General features: G+C 45.9%; 1 protein-coding gene across 1 annotated transcript in view; it reads right to left on the bottom strand.

The window, feature by feature from the left end:
- Nucleotides 1-1,695: 1,695 nt before the first annotated feature.
- PADI2 (peptidyl arginine deiminase, type II) overlaps nt 1,696-23,620 on the bottom strand; it is a 65,087-nt gene continuing 43,162 nt past the window's right edge. The window contains exons 7-16 of the mRNA XM_006883602.1: nt 21,841-22,019; nt 17,401-17,504; nt 16,321-16,432; nt 14,913-15,020; nt 10,670-10,821; nt 9,848-9,992; nt 8,152-8,245; nt 6,548-6,633; nt 4,446-4,574; nt 1,696-2,175 (exon numbers count right to left, since the gene is read on the bottom strand). Coding sequence (XP_006883664.1) covers nt 1,942-2,175; nt 4,446-4,574; nt 6,548-6,633; nt 8,152-8,245; nt 9,848-9,992; nt 10,670-10,821; nt 14,913-15,020; nt 16,321-16,432; nt 17,401-17,504; nt 21,841-22,019 — 1,343 coding nt within the window. The 3' untranslated portion in view covers nt 1,696-1,941. The remainder of the gene's footprint in view (nt 2,176-4,445; nt 4,575-6,547; nt 6,634-8,151; nt 8,246-9,847; nt 9,993-10,669; nt 10,822-14,912; nt 15,021-16,320; nt 16,433-17,400; nt 17,505-21,840; nt 22,020-23,620) is intronic.

Here is a 23,620-nt window from a genome sequence, read left to right as displayed (position 1 = left end):
GCCAGTAAAGCCAGAAGAGCTTGAGAAAAATCTAGAAAGACACACTGTTTCAACATGGGAAGTTTCCCTCTAAAATGACTAAGGGGGAAAAAAAAATTAACAAACCCACATTAATCAAACTCACACACATGACGAACTCTAATCTCCAGATCCCTCTTACCGACCCATTATCGAGTTGAATCCAAATCAGCAACACTACAGGACAGAATAGAGCCACCCTGAGGGTTTCCAGGACTGGGATCTTTATAGAAGCAGACTGCCACATCCTTCTCCTGCAGAGCAGTTGATGAACAGCTGACTTTTCAGTTAGTATCTGAGTGCTTTAACACTGTGCCATCAAGGTTCCTTAAATATCCAAAACGAATATCCTCAAACAGGCACTTGGTGTCTCCAGCCCTGAAGCTGGAAAAAGCTGGGGCTTTGGCCCAAACGGAAGGGCTAACAAGGGGCATAACCGCTCCTGAGGTTTACCTGTTAAGTGGTGTCACTTGGTTGGATAGGAAGGGGGCTCATTTAAAGACAGCCCCTTCCGTTTTTGCTGACACAGTGACTTGCAAGAAGCTCTGAGCCCTGTGCGTTTCCTGAACAGAGTGGCTGGCTATTCTAAAGAGCATACCGCCGCCGGAAGGGCAGATACTTGGCATTTAATGTGGACACTGGGCTTTAGGAACCGACCAGCTCATGGAGGGCAGGGGCCAGGCTCGGTTTGCTGACACAGCATCCTCAAGGCCCAGCACTGTGCCTGGCCCTTAGTAAGTATGTAACAAGTATATTTTGAACAATTGAATGAAGTAATCTAAAAAGAAAATCTTGAGCTTCCAAAATGATAAATTTATAACCTTTTCACAGGTTGGAAGAGGGCTCTTTTTTAATGGCTAAAGTAAAATTATGATTCACTTGACACTACTGCCCTAAAGAAACCCTATACATTGAAACGGAGTCTTTTTCAGTGGTGCCAGGGAGTCAATCTGGTTATGTCCCGAGAAGGCCTTTGACAAAGGTGCTGGTGAGTTCCAATGGGATGATCCATCTCTAAGGCCAGCAGCCATCCCAGAATGGGCTATTCTTTGTGTGTTGGGTCTGATGTCTGGGGAAAAAGTGTGGGCCACCATTTATGCCCCAGAGGAAGGACCGCACCTGAGGTGGTGAACATGCATGTGGCTGACCCCTGCACTTGTATAGACATTGGCCTCCATCTAGGCCACAAGGATGCTAGTCTAGAGAGAAAACCCACACGTCTGAAAAGCCTGTTCTACGTCCATGAGAAAGAGGAGGTGCAAGTAACATCTCTATGATGAAGATGGCATCTCTGATGACCAGTTTGCAGAAAAGTTTTTAAGCTAAGTTATTGGACCCTCAGGGAGTGGGGAGGGCTAGCCCACAGTGTCTACACTGCAGAGAGAAAGTCAGGAGGGTCTGAGAGAGGCTGGTAAGGAATGAATAAGCTGGGGGAAGCTACCGGGAAACCTCACAGGAGGTGAATCTGAAATGATGATGATGAAATTTGAAATGATGATGGTGGTGGCAGCTCAAGGTATGTCTGGGTCCCATGTGTTCTACCTTGAATTTCAAGGCAAGGAAGAACTGGCCATTCCAGACCTCCTTCCCTCCTCTCCATACTCAGCATTGGACCAGACACTAAGGATACTGAGGGGAATGGACTAGGAACTTTGTGCTTTGTTTTCCATGCTAGGCAGACACTGGCTAGAAGGCCAGGCACTTTGAGGAAGGCCAGAGTTGAGGTTCGCTGTGGGTGGCTTCAGTGGACCTGAGTTCCTTCTTGGGGAGAACAAGGCACAGATGCCCCAGTCCCACCCCACTTCCTGAAGGTCTCCCCAGGGGGCAGTCCAGCCCATGTCAGGCAGGTGAAGACTCTGAGGGAGGGGTAGGAGGGGTCTGGAGAACGTGGGGAAGGAGGAAAGCCCCAGCTGCCCCTGCAGGTCAGGGTACCATGTGCCACCACTTGAAGGTGAAGGGCTTCCGGCGCACGTTGGTGCCGCAGTGCACCTCCCCCAGGAACTTGTGGTAGGCGGAAATGTCATCGATGAAGGTGCAGCAGGAGCCCAGGGGCTCCAGCAGGGAGCGCACGTGCGTCTCCAGGCAGCACACTTCCTCCACGTGGGGCCCGAACGGCTTGGGGATGCCCAGGTCCTTGCCAAGGACGATCATGTTCACCTATGACAGAGGGTTGTGACAACAGCTCCTGTTGAGTGAGCACTGACTGTGACCCAGAACATTCCTAAACTCCCCGACATGTAACGAGAACATTATGAAGCAGGTACTGTTGTCATCCCCACTTGACCGAGGAGAAAACTGAGGCACAGAGGGGCTGAGTAATTATTTTTTTAATTTTAAAAAAAATTTTTTTTTGGACTGAGTAACCCTGTAATGGCAGAGCTGAAGTGGAAACCAGGCAACTTGCCCCTGTACACGTGTGTGTGCAAAAGTACTCGTATATGTGTAAGTATCTGTACATGTTTACATGCAATGTACGTCCATGCATGCATGCATGTATTTATAAGACTGCATTGTGGACATGCATGCATTATACATTTGTGTTTATCCATGTCTATTTGTACATGCTTATGTATGTATATATACCTGATTATGTATATGCATGTGTGTATCTTCTTATGTATCACTCACACCGCACTCTTCGCCACTGAGTCAAAATCAAGCCGTAGCTGACCCTCTGTTGAGTGTCTGAGGTTTACATCACACAGTAGGAGATTTGCCCATCTTCCAAGCAACTGCTGCTGATGGATTAGAACAGCCAGAGAGGCGCAGCCTTTGTGTCAGCAGCTAAGCTCCCCACACACTCTAGACCTTTCTGGTTACATATGTACATATGTGTATGTTATGGAAGGGAGCTGGGGTGGCTTAGTGGCAAGGGGTTAGTTGTGCTGCCAGTTCAAAAGGATGCAGTTGGAATCTACCAGCTGCTCCATAATTAAAAGATGAGCGATATCTTCCAAAGTGACTTATGGCCTTTGAAAACCTGCTGGAGGGTCAGCTAGACATCAGCTCTGACTTGCTGGTACCAGCAACAACATATATGTGTATGCATGTGTTTATCTGATTATGCATACATTGGGATTCAACTTTCAAAACTCATTGACGTCAAGTCAGACCAGCTTACAGCTGAGCCTCCAGTGAATTTTTAGTGGCTGTAATTGGCACTGAAGATGGCCTATCATTCCCATGTGGAGCTGCTGGTGGATTACAAATACCAGAGAGACACCTCCTTTGGGTCAGCGCAGCTGCCTACCCACTAGCTGCCAGCAAATCGGCTCCAGCTCATAGCAACCTTATGTGTAACACAATGAAGCAAGTCACCACCCACTGGTAATTACGTCATAATGTGGTGGCTTGCATGCTATTATGATGCTGGAAGCTGTGCCAGCAGTATTTTAAATATCAGCAGAGTCACACAGGTGGACAGGTGTCAGTGGTACTTCTAGACGAACAGACTCAGAAGGTGGGCCTGCCTACCTACTCTGAAAATTGTTATTGTTGTTGTTGTTGTTATGTGCCATTGAGTTGGAAATGATGCATGTCTGACCTTCCAGTGAATTTTCAGAGATTGAAATTGCCCTTCTTTCTCTCTTGGAGAAGTTGGTGGATTCGAACCACCCGCCTTTAGGTTGGCAATGAAATCTCCTCTGAAAATTACCCCGTGAAAACCTTATGGATATATATGTGAGCATGTATGAATATATGCATATGGTTATTTAAATACGAGCATTGTTCCAGTTTTTGGATACCATCGAGTAAGAACTGACCCATAGCTGACCTTAGAGTGGGTTTTCAGAGGCAGTTAATTGCATGGGAGAAGATTGGTGGATTCGAACTGTATGTTTTCAGGATTGCAGCACAGCTTCTTGCCACTAAGCCACCAGTGCTCATTATATATGCCTATGTATGATAATGTGAATCTGATTATATATGTGTATGTTTGTGTGTGTGCACTTGTGTATAGGTATCTGGTTATGTCTATGTACATGTGTGATATATATAAGCATGTGTACTCATTATATGTGCACATGTGAATGTGTGTGTTTGTGCATGTGGATGTGTGTATATATGCATCTGATTATATGTATGAACATGTGTGCATATATGTATCCGATTATGTATATGTGCATGTGTGTATTATTCTAAACTCTGTCTTACTGAGGACTCACCTCTATGATAACTAGAGTCTCTCCTTTGCATAAGAAACTTTATAACTTTTGCAAAATCCTCTCTGTCTGTTAAGAGAAAGGATTCTCGTGTGCCCCAGTGAGAAGTGTATTACCCCCAGGAGGCCCAGAGAAGGGAAGTGCTGGGGTGAGTGGGGTGAGGCCAGGCTACAGCTCAGCCAGGCCTGGGCGCTCTCAGCCATGAGGCTCTTCTGAATCCAGAAGACACTTTATTTGCTGTCTGGAAGGGTTCGTGACTCTCACCATGTTTGGGAAGTAGGCTCTGGCCTGGCGGTCCTCGTCCATCTTGAACAGAGCAGGCAGGTCAATGATGTCCTGCTCTGTCAGTCCCAGCTCCTTCTTGAGGATGTCTCGGTTCCAGTCCAGGCAGCGCTGGGCAGGGGGAGGGAGTGAGGACAGGTAGATGAGAGGACACACCTCTGTCAACAGCCCCACCCTGTCTGTAACATCAGGCCAGAGCCTTGTGCTCCAGGGGACTTCCAGGGTTCACCTAGCAACCCACCACTTCTTCCTGTCTCCTCTCCACCTGGACTCAGTACTAGCAGTAATAGTAACAACTACAAAGAGGAAGGCCATAGAAATAACAGAACCTACCATTTATTGGGCACTTACACCAAGTCAGACCCTGTCTTTCTACACACAAAGTATCAATAAATCTTTAGACTGCCTATTAAATTAAGAACAAGATTGATGATCATTTTGATGAGAATAATAAAAATGAATAGGTACTAAGTGCCAGTCTCTGTTCTGGGTGCTTTACATATTCCTCAGTTAAGCCTTACAACAACTTCATGCGGTAGATTCTATTGTTATCCTCTATCTTTAGTTTTTTTTTAAAGAGGTCAAAGACGTTGAAGACAAAGTCCTAGATAACTTGACCCAAGTGTGGGGGCTGGGATTTAACTTTGATTTCCCTAATGCCAAGAGATGAGCTTTAAATAAGTATAAATCTAACTTCCAAATAGCCAGAGCCCAAGAATACAGAGAAATGGAAATGGATCCCTGATCAGCCTGTACCTGAAACTCACAGTACTACTTAACTTTTAATTTACATGAGCCAATAATGCCTTTGTTTCTTTGTGCTTGTCTTTGTGAACTACAGTGAACTTTGAAGTTGTTTCCCTGGTATCCATTCCACTCTTTCTCTTGCACTGGAGCAGCCAGTTGTTAGGTTAGATTTATCCTACCCTCACCTCCAAGTCAAAGCTGGCTAGTGGACTCTTACCCCTATATCTTTGCCCTGGCAATTGGTTAAGGATGGATGGTAAACCAGCCTTAAACCAATCTGCATACAGAATTTCCCTGGCCACAGTGACTAGCTCAAGTTGGCCCAATCAAAGTAGGATGCCAGGCTTGTGTTCCATTGCTCACTAATTGTGGATAGTGGACTAGATGAACTGTCCTAGCTCAGGGCTTATCCGAGGGCATCTTCAGAACCCAAGAAATGTAGAGAATGAAGCTGGGTCTCTGGTTTACCTGTTCCTGAAATTCATACCACTCCTGGGCTTTCTATTTGTATGGGCTCAAAATGTCTTTTTGTAAACCAGTTTGAGTATCTCTCTCTCTCTCTCTCTCTCTCACACACACACACACACACACACACACAGAGTTTTTCAAGTATGCCTACCAATGGAAAGGAGATATATTTAAACAAATAGAACTCTCTTAGCTAGGATCTGTTACTATTATGTACTATGGAGTTGGAACCGATTCATAGTTGACCCTCCAGTGAGTTTTCAGAGACAGTCACATGGGAGGAGACTGCCTATCTTTCTCTTGTGGAGGGAGCAGCTGGTGAATTTGAACCACATGCCTCTAGGCTGGCAGTGCAACTCCTTACCACTAAGCCACCAGAGCTCTCTTTACAACTTAGGGATTCAGAAAAGTGGGAGCTAGCCACAAATAGGAGGTTATCCACAGGCATCTGTCATTTCCTAAAACGATTAAAACTTTAGGTAATATGTTCATCCATTCATTTTTCTGGAAGAGTGTGCAGTTTTCATCAAGAGCGGTATGCCTTCCCCAATGTCACGGGCACTTGTCTTGTGAAGCCCTTGGCTCCTTGGTACTGTCCAGGGTGCCTTTCTTTCCAGAGCTCTAGCATCTGCTGCCCTAGCTTCACTCTGTGTCTCCTGTTTACTCTCCAGCTTCAGCGCAGGAGTAAAGCGGGGAGGCTGGACTGAGCCCTTGTTGAGACCCTTCCCTGTGCTCATGCATCTGCGTGAGACCCCTAAGCTGTTGACCACTCCCATGGATGCATATGAAGGGTGCCATTGGGTGCAGCCTTCATGGTGGTCATCTTCCCCAGCCTCCTGAGCATCACGAGACCCCTGCCCAGCCCTCACCTGGAAGTACAGGTTCTCCTGTACGAGGCTCTCATTGGACAGAATCTTGTTGATGGTGATTCTCTTGCTGCTCATGCCACCCAAACCTGCAGGGGTCAGAGGATAGGGGTCAGCAGTAGGAGTGTCAAGAGGAAGCAGAACGTATAGAGGTGTATACACTGTACTCCTTGACACTGTCAGGGGAGTGAAAACAAAATGACTCAGGGTCCACAGTAGTGGGTGCAAAAAAGTCAAAGCACGTGGCTGTTAATGAAAGGCTGGAGGTGCTAGTCTATCCAGAGGTGCCTTGGAAGAAAAGCCTGGTGATCCATTTCCAGGAAGTTTTTCAATGGAAACTTGGAGCACAGTTCCACTCACACACACACGGGATTCGTGGGAATGGGCATCAACCTGGCAGCAGCTGGTTCATGAATAATTTAGAGGTGTGTTTATCTAGGAAAAAAAAAGAAGCTTCTAGAAAGGCAGTATTTGTGCCTGCCAGTCAAAGAGAAAAAACTCCCATCAATGGAGAACTGAAAGAGGATAAAATGACTTTACTTTCAATTGGTCTTGCCTGTTGCGACTCCAATCACTGTCAAGGACACTGTGTAGATGGGGAGGGCCAGGGGAAGGAGTGAGGTAAACTGGGCCTATCAACCTGAAAAGTGACAAAAGTGATTTAAGAAAAAAACGTACTTGGGTTGTCATGGCCTCTGGAGCCTGGCTCACTGCCCTCACCTGACCAGCTTTCCTTTTTCCCTGATTCATTCGTGTGAGCCTCGTCTCCGTCTGTCTCTGTCCTAATTACACGGGTGTCTAGGTCCAGCAGACAGTGCCTCCCTCTGAGGCCGGCAGTCACGGGTGTCTGACTACCTATCACTGTCTGGTGGAGCCCACTTTTCTCCCCGTTTCTGAACCACGTTCTCTGTGCTCTTCTCTCAGGGGAAGGCAGTCCCTAGACATCATGCTCAGGAAAGGAGAGAGTCGGCGAGGAAGACTGTCAATGAGACTGAGTGACACGGTGGTTACAACAGGCTCAGGCATGGTGGCGATTGTGAGGATAGCACAGGATCCTCACGATCGACTTCATTCGTCCTCACTGTTCCATTCTGTGTACACAGGGCAGCTATGCGTCAGAGCTGACTCGATGGCACCTGACACCAGATAACAGTAAGTTCCTTGAATGTAGATCACAGGCCAACGTAGAAGGATTCAATTCCCCTCTGGATTTGATGCCATTTGAAGTGTACACTATTGTTTTTACTGGCTGTCGAGTCCACTCTGGCGCACAGTGGCCCGTGTACTGAGGAGAGCCACCTCATCTTGTTTTCTTGGCTTTAATCTTTATGGGAAGTGATCATCAGGCCTTTCCCCCTTGTTTAAAGAAAGCACTAGGCCTTTAAGAAGTACTCGGTGCTGATGATAATAACGGACAGTGGGCAAGGGTCATAAGAAGGGCGGGCTGCTTCCCACTAAGGTGACTTAATGACTGTGGAATGGGACAGTCACCCACAAAAAAGTGGATCTGGTGCTCAGGGCCAGAGTGCTCATCCCTCCAGTCCCCCTTAGGGCCCCACTGGGAGCTTGAGCTCCCACTTCTCTGCCAAGGTCCCGTGCCCACTCACCTTTGAACATGATGGCCTCCCCATGGCCCTCCTTCTGCTTCTCTCTGAAGAGCTTGTAGCAGGCCGAGGTGCTGGCCATGAGCATCCGGAATTGCTGTGAAGGAGTCCAGGGGAGAGAGTCAGTGGAAGAAGCCCTGCTCTGAGGACCCTCGTCCCATCCACACGCATCTTCAGCCTCCTCGTACAAGTCTGCCTGGGAGGATGCTCTCTGTTTCCAAAGAACGTATCCCACCACTTTACTACACAGTTCCTCCACCCAGCAGAATGGTATCAGTTCAGTTCAAGACTCAGAGTGGAAGAATGTCTCCAAGTGGCCAAGAAAACTCAGTGCAGTCAAGTTGATTCTGGCTCAGAGAGACCCTACAGGACAGAGTAGAAGGGACCCTGAGGGCTTCCAAGGCTGTAACTATGTATGAGAGGAGACAGTTACATCTTTCTCCTGTAGAGCAACTGGTGGGTTCAAAGGGCTGATCTTCTGGCTAGCGGCCCAATGTTCAAGCAAGGCTCCTTAAGTGGTCAAGGGGTCAGGCCATCTGCACAGCACTTGCAAAGTGCAAAGTCACAGCCATCCTTTCCACCTCAGAGAATGAATCTCCAGATCGCCAGCCCATTACTCTCTTGAGTATGCTGGCCAGTATGATAGCCACTAGCCCCATGTGAGGGAGCGCTGGGCCAAAGTCCCTACAAAGCTGTGCTGCTGACCCAAATGCAACTTCTTGATTTGAATCCTCCACCAGAAACTCTAAGGGGAAAAGGTGGGCAGCCTCCTCCTGCCACAATTGACAGCCTCAGAAACCTAATGGAGCGTCACTGTGAGTCAGAACCAACCTGACGGCACTGGATTTGAGTCGTTTGAACCCTGTGTGGCTGTAATGCCCCTGGGACCTGTCTAGTCTGAAGCAATGTGCTTTGTGAAAATCCCACACGGCACAGTTATGCTCTGAAAAGACTGGGGTCGCCATGAGTTGGAACTGGATTTGAATGTGTGTGTGTGCACGTGTGTGCGCACCATCAAATTGGATCTGAGTGGTATAGGAGAAGACTGCCCCTCCTTCTCCAGCAGAGCATCTGGTGGATTCGAACCATGAGCCTTTGGGTTGCATTGCAGCTTCTTGCCACTAGACCACCAGAGCTCTCTTGGTTTTTTAAAGAGTAAAATACACATAAGATTTTGAAGAAAACGTGAGAAAAGAATATATAATATCTCACTAGTAGTTTTATACTGATTACATATTGAAATTTTTTATTATTTCAAGCTTAAATACTCAAAAAGCCCTCACTGTTTTCAAGCTGGAATTGACTCATAGCTGACCCTTCAGTGGGTTTTCAGAGGCAGTTACTCACACGGGAGGAGAGTCCCCATCCTTCTCCTGTGGAGCTGCCACCACACACACACACACACACACACACACACACACACACACACACAGCGAGAGAGTGTGAGAGAGAGAGAGAGCGCACACGCGTGTGCAAGTGAGAATGCTTGCATTGCATTTCTGTTGTACTGCACTGTTACAGGGCATCCAGATCTTAGCTCTTGCTATTTCTATGACAATAGATATATACAAACCAAATTCAGCCCACTTTCATCCTCCTCTGTGCTAGTTACCTCCCCTAGACCCTGCCTCTGTTGGCAAGGCTGACAGGACCTGGGTTATATACCACTCTGTTGACTCTAAGCCTGGGGGTAGCTCACCTTTGTGCCCGGGATGGGGATAAAGGTCATGAACTCGTCCACGTGGCCCACGGTCAGCCAGTCTGAGTAGAGCTCCACGGGTGCCTGCACCTGCTGGGCCTGCAGGAAGTCACGCACCACCTTGGTCATCCTCCGACCACCGGACCTGAACAAAGAGGAATCTGCCAGTTCATTGGCTGGTGGGTCACCTACCTGGTGGGGTGTGTGGGTGCCATGGACATGTCTGGGAACCAGCGGCACATGCTTCTAGGGAGGCCCATGTCCACTCATGCCTCTTCTGTTTATGGGCAGTCCTGAGGGTTTGCTGTGTGCTCTCACTCATCCTGTCACAGTATCCTGGACTCCTCCATCCCTGCCCTATCTGGCTCTCCTTATAAGGCTATTGCTGGGTCAGTTATAGCTTCTAGTCACTACAGAATAGAGTAGACCTGCCCACTGGGGTTCTAGAACTGTAATCTGTGGAATAAACTGTCACGTCTTCCTCCCATGGAACAGATGGTAGGTTTGATCCACAGACCTTCTGGTTAACTATTTAACCACATTTTTTTGGCTAACACTTAACCACTACACCACCAGGGCTCCTTAAACTTATTAAATACTCTCTCATTTTAGAAAGAATTATATTTCGTTTTATACTGGATCTTGCTTCCTAACAAGATGTAAAGACTAACTGGTTTTACTTCCAAGAACGTCTGTGTTTTGTAAGAGCATCACAGTGTGTGGGAGGGCAATTTTCCAAACCAGTCATTCCCAGGCCACCCCTAGAAATACCCCATGACACTGCTCTCACCCCCTGATGCTCCTCTCCCCAGCTTCTCTTACAGAGGAAAGCTGCTCCCGATGAGGATCCGGCCCAGGGGGTACGCTTTGCCGTTGACAGTCACTGGGGGACTGACTTCCAGGTTCCCAAAAGAATCAAGGCTGGTGACGGGCTCATAGAGGGGCTCCCGGGTCACATACCCAAAATCCGGGCCCTGGATGGAGAGTACACATCTGTCATTACTCTCCGCAGACAGGAGTCCTCAGTCCGTGGCCGAAACCCCTTCTGACAAACATTCTGTTGCCATCTTTGGCCTGGCCCTTTGGCCCTAACCTCTAGGGATCCACTCACGGTCTCCTTCATTCTACCAAGCAGGAAGGCTAAGATTGTGAGCATCTCAGTGTGAGCATGGGCGTGAGTGTATGTGAATATATGTGAGCAATATATGTGTGTGATGTGTGTGTATGCACCTGAGTGTGTGTGTGTCTGTGTCTCTAACTCTATTCCAAATGTCACAGTCACCTGGAAGGGGAATTATGTATTAATTCTCCTTTACATGATTTATATCTTTGCTTTTCTTTTAATTTCTCAGGCCCACAATTTCCTTATCTCTTTAGAGGTGTCAGAGCAGGGGACCTGCAGGCTAATAGGATATACTATTGCCTCCAGTGATTTGATGCTCCCTTTCCAGTAAGATTTTGCACCCCAATCTATAGCCTGATAATGTAGGGAGGAACACAAATAGCCAACTGAGGCCAAACTTGGTCATGTGACTTGCTTTGGCCAATAAAATATGAGCAGAAGCTGTAAGGAACACTGCAGGAGGACCAATGGGGGCAAAGCTCTGTAAACTCCTTAATCTCTAAACACCTTGAGGCAATGAGTTGCTGGCTCTGGGATTTTGAGATTACAGTCTGAGGGGCATCAAGGTCAATTAGCATAACATAGTCCACAAAGACAAGATTCTACATCCTACTTTGGTGAGGAGTGACTGAGGTCTTAAAAAGCTTTTGAGCGGTAATGAAAGGTCCAACTATTGATCTCCTGCTGTCTAGAATGAGAAGATGTAAGGAAAGCAAGGAAAGATAGAAAAGATTGATTCAGAAGAGCAACGGACCATGCAAATGTCGGTTTCTACAACTCTGAGAGCAGAAGACCGAGATGGTGCCTGGCTACGGCTGCTGACCACTCTAGAAAACAGCACAGTACAAGGTTCTGGATAATGTAGGGGGAATGTGGAACAAGACTCAGAGTCCACAAAACAGTCAGGCTTACTGGTCTGATGAAGACTGGTGGACTCCTTGAGGTTATGACCCTTAGTCACCTGTCAAAGCTGGAACAAAACTTACTCCAGGGCTCAACTTGTAGCCAAACTATGTTGTTCTTAGGTATTGTAAAGTTGACAACAACTCATAGTAACTCTACAAAAAATAAATCTAAATGTTGCCCTAACCTGTGCCACCCTCATCATCTCTGATTTACTTGAGCCCATTGTTACAGTCACTGTGTCAATCCATCTTGTTGAGGCTTTCACTGACCCTTCACCTAGAAAATGTGGAAGAGGAAGACTCTTTCTGGGTGGAGGGTCAGTGAAAGAGAGGAAGACCCTCAACAAGGAGGATTGACACGGTGATTGCAGCAATGAGCTCAAGTATATCAGAGATGGCGAGGATGGCCCAGGACAGGTCAGGGTTCAGATACATTGTTCTTAGGGTTAATATGAGTCATTGTTGACTCAACACCAACTAACAACAACACCAGATCACCAGTAGCACCAGGGAGACACTCACTCTTTAGAATAACTAATCGTATAAGTTCAAAATAGTAGGAAGTGTCCAAGGATGAAGCTCTTGAAGGCACAAAGGTGTAGGATAGACGGATTAATGAAAATGGAAACTCCAGGGAAGAGTTAATGACCTTGTGGGTGTTATAATTAATGTTAGAAAACAAAATATGTGTGAATGGTTAAATGGAAAACCAATTTGTAGAATTTAATTAAAATTAAAACAAAAAAAAAGAAAAAGAAAACTGGAGCACCACAAGAACCCGCCACCTCCTTTTCTCATCTCCCTGTGCTGAGGAACAGCATTTTCCCCTGGCCTCCACAAAGAATAGTACACAGGGAAGCAGAATCCCAGACATTGATTAGCAGTCGCTTGGGGACGCCAATGCCAACAAAGAGTCAGACTTCGGTGTCAACTCTGAGATTAGGCGGCTGTTTGTGAAGGTAGACTTACCTAGTGAAAGCTAATGCTTAATACATGGGAATAAATGATAGAGAAGTCCAGATATTAAACATGAAAATGTGACTCATTCCCAATTCAGTGCACTTTTCTGCTGAACCCAGATGCAGCCTCAGATTCCTTCTTCGCAGAGCTCAAACATACAGCTCTACTGGTCTCTTGTTGACTATTAAGGCTCTTTTCATGATTTTTAAAATTTAAAATAAGGGGGCCTTCTCTTGGAATTTGCACAATTTGCTGTGTCTCAAGCTTACTGGAAAAAAATTATTTTTGATAAAAAGTCGTGGAGTTGGAGCAAAAAGCAAGTGGCTTATTGTGGCCCAGCTGAGAAGCTCAAGGGACAGCTGCCCCTGGTGTGGTGGGTCTCTGCAGCTTAACACTTTCTCACCAGGGAGCCCCAGCTGGTGAGGTGTGAGCTTGCCAGAGGCTGGGGCAGCTGGGGCTTCCAGTTGAGGTAGCAGAGACTTTACGGCATTGCCTTGGTGAGCAAGCAGGGACAATGCTGCCTGGGGCCTTGGAATCAGGCCCGCTGGGGCACTGAAACTGGAGGCAGCAGTCCAGGCAAGAAAGTTGTTTTTAGGTGTCAAGTTGGTGTCAACTCATAATCTCATGCACAGCAAAATGAAACCCTGCCCGATTTTGTGCCGTCCGCGCACACTCTGATTTCTAAGCCCATTCTTGTGTCAGTCCTTCTCACTAGGAGTCTTCCCCTTTGGGGACCTAAGATCGATGTTCTTTCCTAAGGACTGGCCCTTCCTGATAACACAGTCCATGTATGTGAGATGAAGTCTCACCATCCTTGCTCTTAAGGAGCACTGTGGCTGCACTTCCTCTAAGAAAGATTTGTTTATACTTCTGGGCAGTTCATCGTATAGTCAATGTCCTACTCTAATACCACAATTCAATGGCATCAGTTCTTTGATCTTCCTTTCGTATGGTCCATCTTTCCTATGCATATGAAGCAACTGAAAAATACCATGACTTGGGTCAGGCAGGAGAGAGAAGGCAGAATCTGGGAGACCTTCATTCTTGCAGCGACCATTGCTGGTGGCTGGTTTGGTTCCACATAATGTTTGGGGACAGAATTGGTGAGAGTAAGCTTACCAGGGATAGTGTCAGAGGCTAGATAATCTTAACATCTAATACTGGTCATTGCATTGGGCACAACACTAATCTTCAGCACCTTTAATCTTTTACCACAATCCTATGAGACCTAGACTTTTAAATCCCCATTTTACAGACAAACAAACTGAAGCCCCTGGAGCTCATGTTGCTTGTTCAGGGTCATATTGCTGTTAAGGGGTAAAACCAAGACTGAAGGTCAGGTCCATGTGCTATGCCAGAACTTTGTGCTCACACTGTTGGCTTTCCCTTCTCCACAGGGTGAGAGGGACTAGGTTAGTGGGTGCTCTCAAGAATCAGTTGTGAACCCAGCAGGAGTCCCCTCCGATGTCTAATGGGGAGACTGCTCTGTATGTAACTTTGGGAAAGATATCTGATCCATCTGAGGCTCATGCCCTGCCCACCCTCTCCCCATTTATTCAGGGTAGAAGGGCAAGGAAAAAAGGGAGACTGATTTCAGTTCTGCCTTTACACTGTAGGACAGCGATAATGGACTCTTAGGATTGGCGGAGTCCGATTACTTAAAAAACCCCAACCAAACAAATAAAGCTGAAAACCAGGGCCCCAAGGGACAAGCTTTGAAGTTGGATCCATGACTTGAAACAATTGAATAATTACCTTTATCCTCTTTGAAAACTTATTTTGTTGCAAGTTGAAGGTGGGGGAGCAGCAGGGCACAGGGCTTTGAGGTGGGGTCTTGCCCTGCCTCTCTCTCCTGACGTCCCCATGTCTTGCAACTCTGCATGTCTTGGAATAACATCAGTTACTATATCAGGAAAAGACCTTAGGGGGCATTACCCTGGCTGACCCATTTTGCACATGAGAACAGGAGAATCTTGGAAGTAGGCTGGTTTGCTCAAGGGCACCCAAGCTCTCCCGACTACTCTGTCCCATGGAAGTCTCTAAGGTGGCCCCAGCAAGGTGGCCCTTAGCTTCTTACCAGGAGCTGCTTCACGGGGAAGTCCTTCAGGTTTCCATCTCTGGGGGAGTCCAGAACCACAGAGAAACCTTTGTGGGGGGCCTCGATGTAGCCAAACTCCACTTCATCCTGTGGGAATACCCACCGAGAGCCAAGATGAGTCGGGAAAGCACGATGGAGCCCCGGAGAGGTCTCTCCAGAGGCGCCCGGGACTATCAGGAGATCTGAGTGGGGCTGGGGAGAGGCTTGTGAAAATCCAAGTCATTTTTTAATTAATAATTTTTAAAATTTTAATTGTGATTTTAATGAAAATCCAAGTAATTTGTGCAATGGATAAAAATCTCAAAAAGCACAGAAAAATACAGAGTGAAAGTAAGTCCCTTTAGTCTGTCACCTGGAGTCTAATTCTCTTCCCTGAAATAAATGCTTGGCGACAGCTCCTTACGTATCCTTCTAGAAGTAGTCTGACCACATCACAAGGTACTTGTGTGCATATTAACTCTACTTTTTGAAATGCTGGTGAAAATACACACAACTTCCACATTAAGAATTATGTTGTTGTTATTGTTAGGTGCTGTTGAGTTGACTATGACCCGTGGCAACCCTATGAGCAACAGATGTTCTATCCTATACCATCCTTACACTTCCTGACACAGCAGAGCTCATTCCAACAGTGTCTGTGTCAATTCACCTGGTTGAGAGTCTTCCTCTCTTTCGCCAGCCCTCCACCTTTCCAAGCATGATGTCCCTTCTCCATGGAATAGCCCCTCCAAGCAACATGCCCGAAGTATGTGAGATAAGCTTTTATCATCTTACCTATTATCTTGATTACATATTTCATGTTGTGCCACCATTATCATTATTCTTTCACAAAATACTCCATTATTAAACTCAATGTACTCAAACAAAGACTGTGCCCCTTCCCTTCCCTCCTACCCCCGGCGACCATGAGTGCATGTTTGATTTCTGTGTATTTTTTATTTCATGTAAGTGATGTCACACAAAATTTGTCCTTTGTCCTAGTTCACCCAGAATGAAGTTTTCGAGGTCCATTTACACCCAATTTTTAAAACCATAAGTGATGGCACTTTATATACCTCTTTCTGTGAGTATCAATCTAATTTGGGGTGCATTTTGCCTCCACACTTAACAGATTGGCCTCATTCTCTTTAGCTGTTGCAAAGCATTGCATGGTAAGGTCCTATCTACCAGATATATTTGACTAGACCCATACAGATAGATACTTGGATTGTTTTACAGTGTTTTGCTGTGAGGAACAACACAACCATCTCCATTGCTGTCTTTGTGCACATTTTGTCTGATGGAGGATCCCTATACGTGGAGTGACAGGTACAGGAGAGTTAGGGTAAGACAATCCTTCCTTCCAGTCTGGCCCCTGAGCCCCACCCTTCCAAGGCTGCCCCCTCACCTGGATCCAGCGATCACCCCGGTTCACATACTGGAAACAGACTTTTAGTTCACAGTTGGTTTTCTCGACCAGGTTCTTCACCTCTTTTAGGAACAGGTAATTGTCCTTCATGCTGAGAAGTTTGGGGGAGGATGGGTAGAGGTGAGGCAGAGGGATGAAGAGAGACAACGGCCCACCCTACAAAGCTTATATATACAATGGGCAGAGAGACATCAACTGTGCACTCTGTCCTTTTGGGGAAGGCCATTGGACTCCAAGGCCAAGTTTTCTTGTACACTCACATGCTCATGTGGCATTTTTTTTTCAAAGTCATGAACAAATAAAACGGGAGGAAACGCTCACCTCTACCTTCCACAAAGCCTCATTTTCTAAATGCCTCTAGATTTTGAAAAAAAGAGCTGTGCCCAGCAGGAGCCCAGAGCTGCCTGGCACGAGGCCAGGTGATGGGCCAGGCCCTTGAGCCACTGGCAGTGCTGTTGGTCAGCTATGCCCCTTAGACACTCTTCCCCGTCCTCCTTACTCTTCATCTTGCTGGATCTACATAGCACAGAATAATTGTTGCCTTTGAGTCAATTTAGACGTGTAACGACCTATAGGGATAGATTAGAAATGGCTCCAGGGCCAAGGCATAATCTACAGAGCAGACTGCCACGTCTTTGTCCTGCTGGTAGGTTGGAAATGCCAACTTTTGGATTAGCAGTTGAACATTTAACTGCCATACTTCCAGGGCTCCTTAAACGCACAATAGGTGCTCAGTAGAATTCTGCTTAAAGAAAGTGTAAAATGAGTTGAACATCTCCTACACGAATGCTCCCAATTGCATGGTAAGGGCTGAGGCTGCAAAAGGAAAGCTATTATTTTTAGTCCACACTCTTGGTGCCAGGGCCATGCATAAACGGTTTTTCTTCTCCAACTCATTTAAACCTCACATTTAAACCTCGGATATGGGAATTTCAGAGAAATGAAGGCTCAGAGAGGCCAAGGGAGTCATTCAAGGTCACACAGCTGGGGAGTGGAAAACCCAGGACTGTAACTCGTGTCCCCCCGACCCTGAAGTCTCAGTTCTTGGCAGCTCCTTACCAGCACACAAACACTGATATTGGAGGCAGGATGTTAGGTGTCATGATCCACGGAGCAATCCGGAATACCACAGTGTCCGTGAAGATGGGGGTCAGGGGAATCCCCTAGGTGTGAGAGAGGGAAAAGAGGGAGATCAGACAGTCTTGTCACTCCTTCCTTTCGAAGAGAGAGCTCTTAGAGGTCTAGTGTTAGGGATTTGTTCTGCTAAAACCCCAAAGCGGTACCTCTCCGGAGGTTCAAGTTCATCAGTGACTCCAAGAGAGAGAAAGATGAGGAAGCTCTTCCTGAGGGATTTAAAACCACTGAAAACCCACGGAAGGGTCAGCTATGAGTTAATTCTGACTCCATAGCAATGAGAGTTTTATTTTTCCATAGAGGGCTAGTCTTTAATATGGTTTGAAGCTCAACATCAGAAAAATAAAGATTCTCACCACTGGACCAATTGGCAGTACCATGACAGATGGAGAAGAGATTGAGGTTGTTAACAATCTCAATTTGCTCAGCTCCACAATCAACACTCTTGGCTCCAGCAGTCAGGAAATCAAAAGATGAATTGTGTTAGGAAAATCTACTGTCAAGGACCTCTCCAGAATGCCAGAGTGCCAAAGGACAATGATGTCAGTCTAGAAAGACCAGGCCCTGGTCTTCACAGTTACTTATTATGTATCAGATTGGTAGACAATGACTAAGAATGACAGAAGAAGAATCTATGCCTTTGAGTTGTGGTGCTGGAGAAGAACATTGAACATACCATGGACCTCTAAGAGAACGAACATGTCTCTACTGGAAAGGGTGAAACCAAGTTTCTCCGAGGCAAGGATTTTGAAGCTCCATCTTCACATACTTTGGACATGTTACCAGGAGGGACCAGTCCTTGGAGAAGGACATTATGCTCAGAAGGGTGGAGGGAGCGCAGGAGAGGAAGACCCTGGATGAGATAGATTGACACAATAACTGGGGTAATGGAGGTAAATGTATTGGAGTTAGTGAGATTGGCTCAGGATAGGGCAGGGTTCAGAGCTATTGTGTATATAGGATCAGTATGAGTCGCAGGCAAGTTAACAGCACATAACAACAATAACAACAGCTGCTCAACTAAGTATTTATATGTGCACTGATTCATTTATGCCTTACAACAACCCCAGGGGTAGATACCACTGTAATCCTCCCTATACAAGTGTGGAAACAGAGTTCTAGAGATTTTAAGAAACTGTCCAAGATCACATGGGATATTCAGGATATAAACCCAGATGGTATAAGTGCCAGCACCCTTAGCCACTGCCCTATCTTGCCGTGATCAAAGTTCTCTTCCTGAAATGACCACATGATGGTGGAGCTAGCCCTATGTCTGTTTTTCTGTGAACCCTGCCCCTTTCACTGTGTGAGTATTTAAAAATTGTCTGGTAGGACACTGCCCTAGCAAGGCTGTTCTTTGTTCTAAGTAGAGGCTCAGGTTATTTGTCTGGAACCTGCGAGAAGGCGAGATCTGATCCCAGGGTCCCTTTGAGCAGCTGCTTTGAGAAGCTATATGAAAACAGTTCCTGCTTTTGGCAGGGAGAGTGGACATGGGTGTGGAGTTGGAGATGGAGGGGTAGGGGGATTGATGTTGTCTAGGATTTTATTTCATTTGGATCCACAATCAAAACCCATTGGGAGCAGAAGCCAAGAACGCAACATATTTTTAAGTGGGCAAATCTTCTGCAAAAAGCTTCTTTAAAGGGTTAAAAAACAAAAATACCACCAAAGTTAAGTACGGTGCATCTGACTCAAACCAGGGTATTTTTAATTGCCTTATATGCACGTATAGGCAATCCCTTCCTGTGTCTTCCACTCTACTGTACATAACAACAGCAAGATTTGCATGCAAAAGGAAGACCCAAGAAGAATTTGAATTATGGTGGTGATGAAGGATATTAACTAGGTCATGGGCTGCCAGAAGAATAAAGAAATTTCTCTTGCAACCAAAAATATTCCTTAGACATGAAGATGGTGAGACTTTGCTTTGGATGTGCTATCAGGAGAAACCAGGCTCTGGAAATAGTTATCGTGAATGATAAATTAGAAGGTCAACAAAAAAATAGGAAGACCCTCAACAAGGTAGATTGGTGTAGTGGTGACAAGAGTGGGCTCTAACATAGAATACCTGTGAGAAAGTGTATGAGCAGGTGGTGTATTTGTTCTGCCACACAGGTACATAGGGCTTCTGTGAATCACAACTGACTTGGTACTACTATCAAGAATAACAACAGTTTTCCTTTGTATAAATGTACCAGTTTGCTTATCTGTTCATCTGTTCATGGACACATTGCTGGCTTTCACTTTTTTTTTCCTATTGTGAATAAAGTTGCTGTCAAGATAGAACTTACTCATAGCTGACCCTCCAGTGCTCTTCAGAGGCTATATATAAAACTCGAGGAGATTGTGCATCTTTCTCCTGAGGAATGGCTAGTGGATTTGAACCTCCACTTTTGGGTTAGCAGCATGTCTTCCTATCCACAAGACTGCTGGAGCTTCATGAATAAAGTTGTAGTGGAAATAGATGTGTATATATTTGTCCATGTTACTACTTTTAGATCTCTTGGGTATATCCCTGAGAGTGGATTTCTGGATCATGTTGTTGTTCTTGTTAGATGCTGCTGAGTTGAGTACAATTATAGCAAACCTATAAATGACAGATTTGAACCCTGTCCTATCCTGTGCTAACCTCATCACCTCTGATACACTTGAGCCCACTGCCACAGCACTTGTCTGTCAGTTTGCTGTACTGAGGTAACTTGTGGGTGCTGTCATGGTAAAGGCCGTGCCACCAGGGTGACAAACACTAGAGGGGTCACTCATGGTGGACAGGTTTTAATAGCGCTCCCAGATTAAGACTAGGAAGCAGGATTTCCCCTCCACTTCTGAAATAGTAGGCCTCTGAATACCACATGAACAGTAGAGGTTGGACCATAGGGTAGCTCTATGTCTAGTTTCTAAAAGGTGAGTGCTTTGCAGATTTGGATAGTTATAACTACCTCAGAAAGCAAAAGCTTTTGCTACCTTTGTTTTACAGAGGGGGAAACTAAGGCATCAACCAATCAAGTCAACCAATTGCAGTGAGTCAATTCTGACTCATAGAAACCCCAGGTGTGTCAGAGAACTGCACTCCACAGATTTTTCAATTTCAATGGCTGATTGTTCAGAAGTGGATCACCAGGACTTTTTTCTGAGGTGCCTCTGGGTGAATATGAACATCCAACTTTTCTTTTAGCAGATGGACATTAAAGGCAACAACAACAACAACATGAAAACGCCTCCAAATCTACTGCCAATGAATCAATTCTGACTCATGTGGCCTCCTTTGGGTTTCTGAGGTTGTAAATGTTAGTGGGAGGAGACTGCATCATGTTACTTCTGCAGAGTAACTGCCATTGAACTTGTGGTTAGCAGCTCAATATATAATCTACTACACCACCAGGACATTAAGGCAAAAAGAGATTAATTACATATAAATATTTCATGGTGGTTGTACCAAGATTCAAACCTGGGCAGTCTAGTTTCAGAGCCCACTCTCATGTATCTAAACTAGACTCAGCCTCACCCACCATATAGCCAAGATGTTCTACCTCTAGGTGGCCCAGGGGTAGGAATGAAGAATGGAGTTTTAAATGGAGGAGAGTGGACAGGTCTCTCTCAACATCTGAGTGAAGCAGAGAGGGCCTGAAAGACCAAGGTCTGGGTAGCATAGTCTTTGTGATGGGAGGTTCTCAGTAGAATACACTCTAAGGAATAATGTGCTTCTATTGAGGTTCAGGTACTTTCTCGTCTTTATTCCAAAAATGAAGAGCAAAGGTGGGTGAGGTGTTTGGTATAGGGTAGTCCTAAAAGGGGACTGGTATTTAAGGGTTTGGTCTGCAATCAGCTTTGGTATAATCCATGGCTAGTGTGAGAGGTTGGTTTAGGGTAGAAGTGAAGTGTTAAGAATACAGTGTAGTAGGTAGTTACTAAATGTCACATGCTTACCAGTGAGATTCTACACCTCAGGCTGGGCTCACACTACATCAGACATGAAAAATACCAGAACACCGCATCCATAAGAATTTCTTGGGGAGTAAACGTAGCAAGGAGAAGCGTAATTTAGAGGACCTTGACAGACACATACAGTTGGTTGGGGGTCCTCTAGACCTCCAAGCCAGGCCAACCTCTTGGTTCTTTGAGGAGAATAAAGCACAGCATGAACCCAAAGGAATTTCCCTGTGGTAGGAGTGTCCCATTTCCTATTGGGGAGGCCAACAGAGACTTTTCTCTGACAGGCCAATTCATAGCACATGTATTGAATTACTTGTGACCAGCACGAGCAAGGACTTTCAGGGAAGATGGGAATGATTAAGATGTAGCATCTATTTCAAGCTTCACCCCTAAGGGCAACAGCCCCTCATGCCAGGGGCCCAGAGCTCTCACCTCAGCCATGTACTCCAGTAGGCTGACGTGGATAGAGACCAGTCCTGAGAAGCTCTCATCAGGGAAACACAGACCTTCTACAAAGAACAGCAGCTCTGCAGAACCTCCAGTGTACTTGACCACATGGTAAAGCTTCCGACGGCCGAGGATGTGGATATAACGCTGGCCAAAGAATGGATCTGGAGAAAAACAACCAGTATTAGGTCCCTAGCACCTACTAAGAGTGGAGTGGATCATCTATGGAGGACAGGATAGCGGAGCACCTTGTCCTTACGTGAGGACAAATAAGTAAAAGCAGAATGTGCTAGTGGCCTGGCCATTGTTATTCTCTCAGCACTGCTGTGCACAAGCTCTTGGCATTGAACCAAACAACTTCTCTAGCTCTGGCTTCTCGTCCATACAATTAACTAACTCTTTCATGAATAGCACATACGGAAATGGCAGCAGATGATAACGGAACAATTAGTGGTGTCAAGGGAGGATATTATTGTTCCTGTTTTACAGGTGAGGAAACTGAGTCTCAAAAAGGTGAAATGGCTTGTTCAATGTCAAAGAGCTGAATAAGTGAGTGATTAAGCTGGAATTTTAAGATCCTCTCTTATTTGTATAAATAATGCATATAGGGGCCCATTTGTACCCCAGATCCCCAATCTAATGGGACCCACATTGGCACAAAGAACTGTGCACAGGCTGTATGTTTTATGGCTGTGAGGAAAGGCAGGTTTCTTGTCCCGTTGAAGCCATCCAGCTTTTCACAATGCTGTGCCCTTTGCCTGGGGCAGTCATCTCCCTCCCTCCTTCAGGTTTTGATTTGTGTCACTTCTGGGGATCACACCGAGATTTCCAGTCTAGGGACTCTGAAGTTTCCATAGCCTCATCTTGACCCACCTTTCTAACTGTTTATGACTCCACATGTTCAGTTTTAGTCCTGAGAGACTATTACCTTCCTGAGGACAGAGACAATGCCTACCTTACACACTTGACAGGGCCAGGGCTTGGCGCTTGGTAATGTTTAATACATAGTTACCAAAGGAACCCATGATTCTACCACCACTCCCTATGGGGGAGGCCAACAGAGAATTTCCAGACCAATCATCAAATCATACTTTGTGACCATCATGATCAAGGGCCTTCAGGAGAGATGGAGATGATCAAGATGCAGCATCTGTGGGATTTATAAGCAGTGCTTAGCCAATGAGAAAGTGGATGTGTCATAAAGAAACTGTGAGTGAAAGAAAGATCCTATCTTGTTACCCAGAAGAGGGGCAGAGGAGCCAGACAGGAAGCGTCTAAGCAGAAGTAGGCAGCATTGAGGTGCCCTTGTAGGCAGCAGGAACAGGATGTGGGTGGGGAGAGGTGATACTTGCATTGGCAAAGCCATGGAGGCAGAACCCTATGCAGCCCCAGAAGGAGTCTCTTTATGCCCTGCAGAGCTAGAAGGGTAGAATCAGGTTCAGCTTAGTAGGATTGTCAACAACAGGAATGCTTAATGACCCAAGAGCTAGAATATGTAACTAGAACAGTCCTAATACAATCCAAAATGGTTTGCTTGGTCAAATTTTGCAAAGCAAAAGGATGAACCACAAAAGTGTGCTCAATCAGACCATTGGTTGAGTGTCTCACAAACACATGTCTATAGTCACCAGGCACAAGAAAGTGGTATGAATTATTGTCACAGAGCTCTGGTTTAAAATACTACCTAGATGGAATCAGTTGCTGTTGAGCTGATTTTAACTTATAGTGACCCCATGTATATCAGCAATTTCAATGATTGATTTTT

This window comes from Elephantulus edwardii, unplaced genomic scaffold (genome assembly GCF_000299155.1).
Source record: "Elephantulus edwardii isolate Elephantulus edwardi_28Jun2011 unplaced genomic scaffold, EleEdw1.0 scaffold00028, whole genome shotgun sequence".
Lineage (NCBI taxonomy): Eukaryota > Metazoa > Chordata > Mammalia > Macroscelidea > Macroscelididae > Elephantulus > Elephantulus edwardii.
The sequence above is the reverse complement of the archived record's forward strand: the minus strand, read 5'-3'. Positions and strand labels throughout refer to the sequence as shown.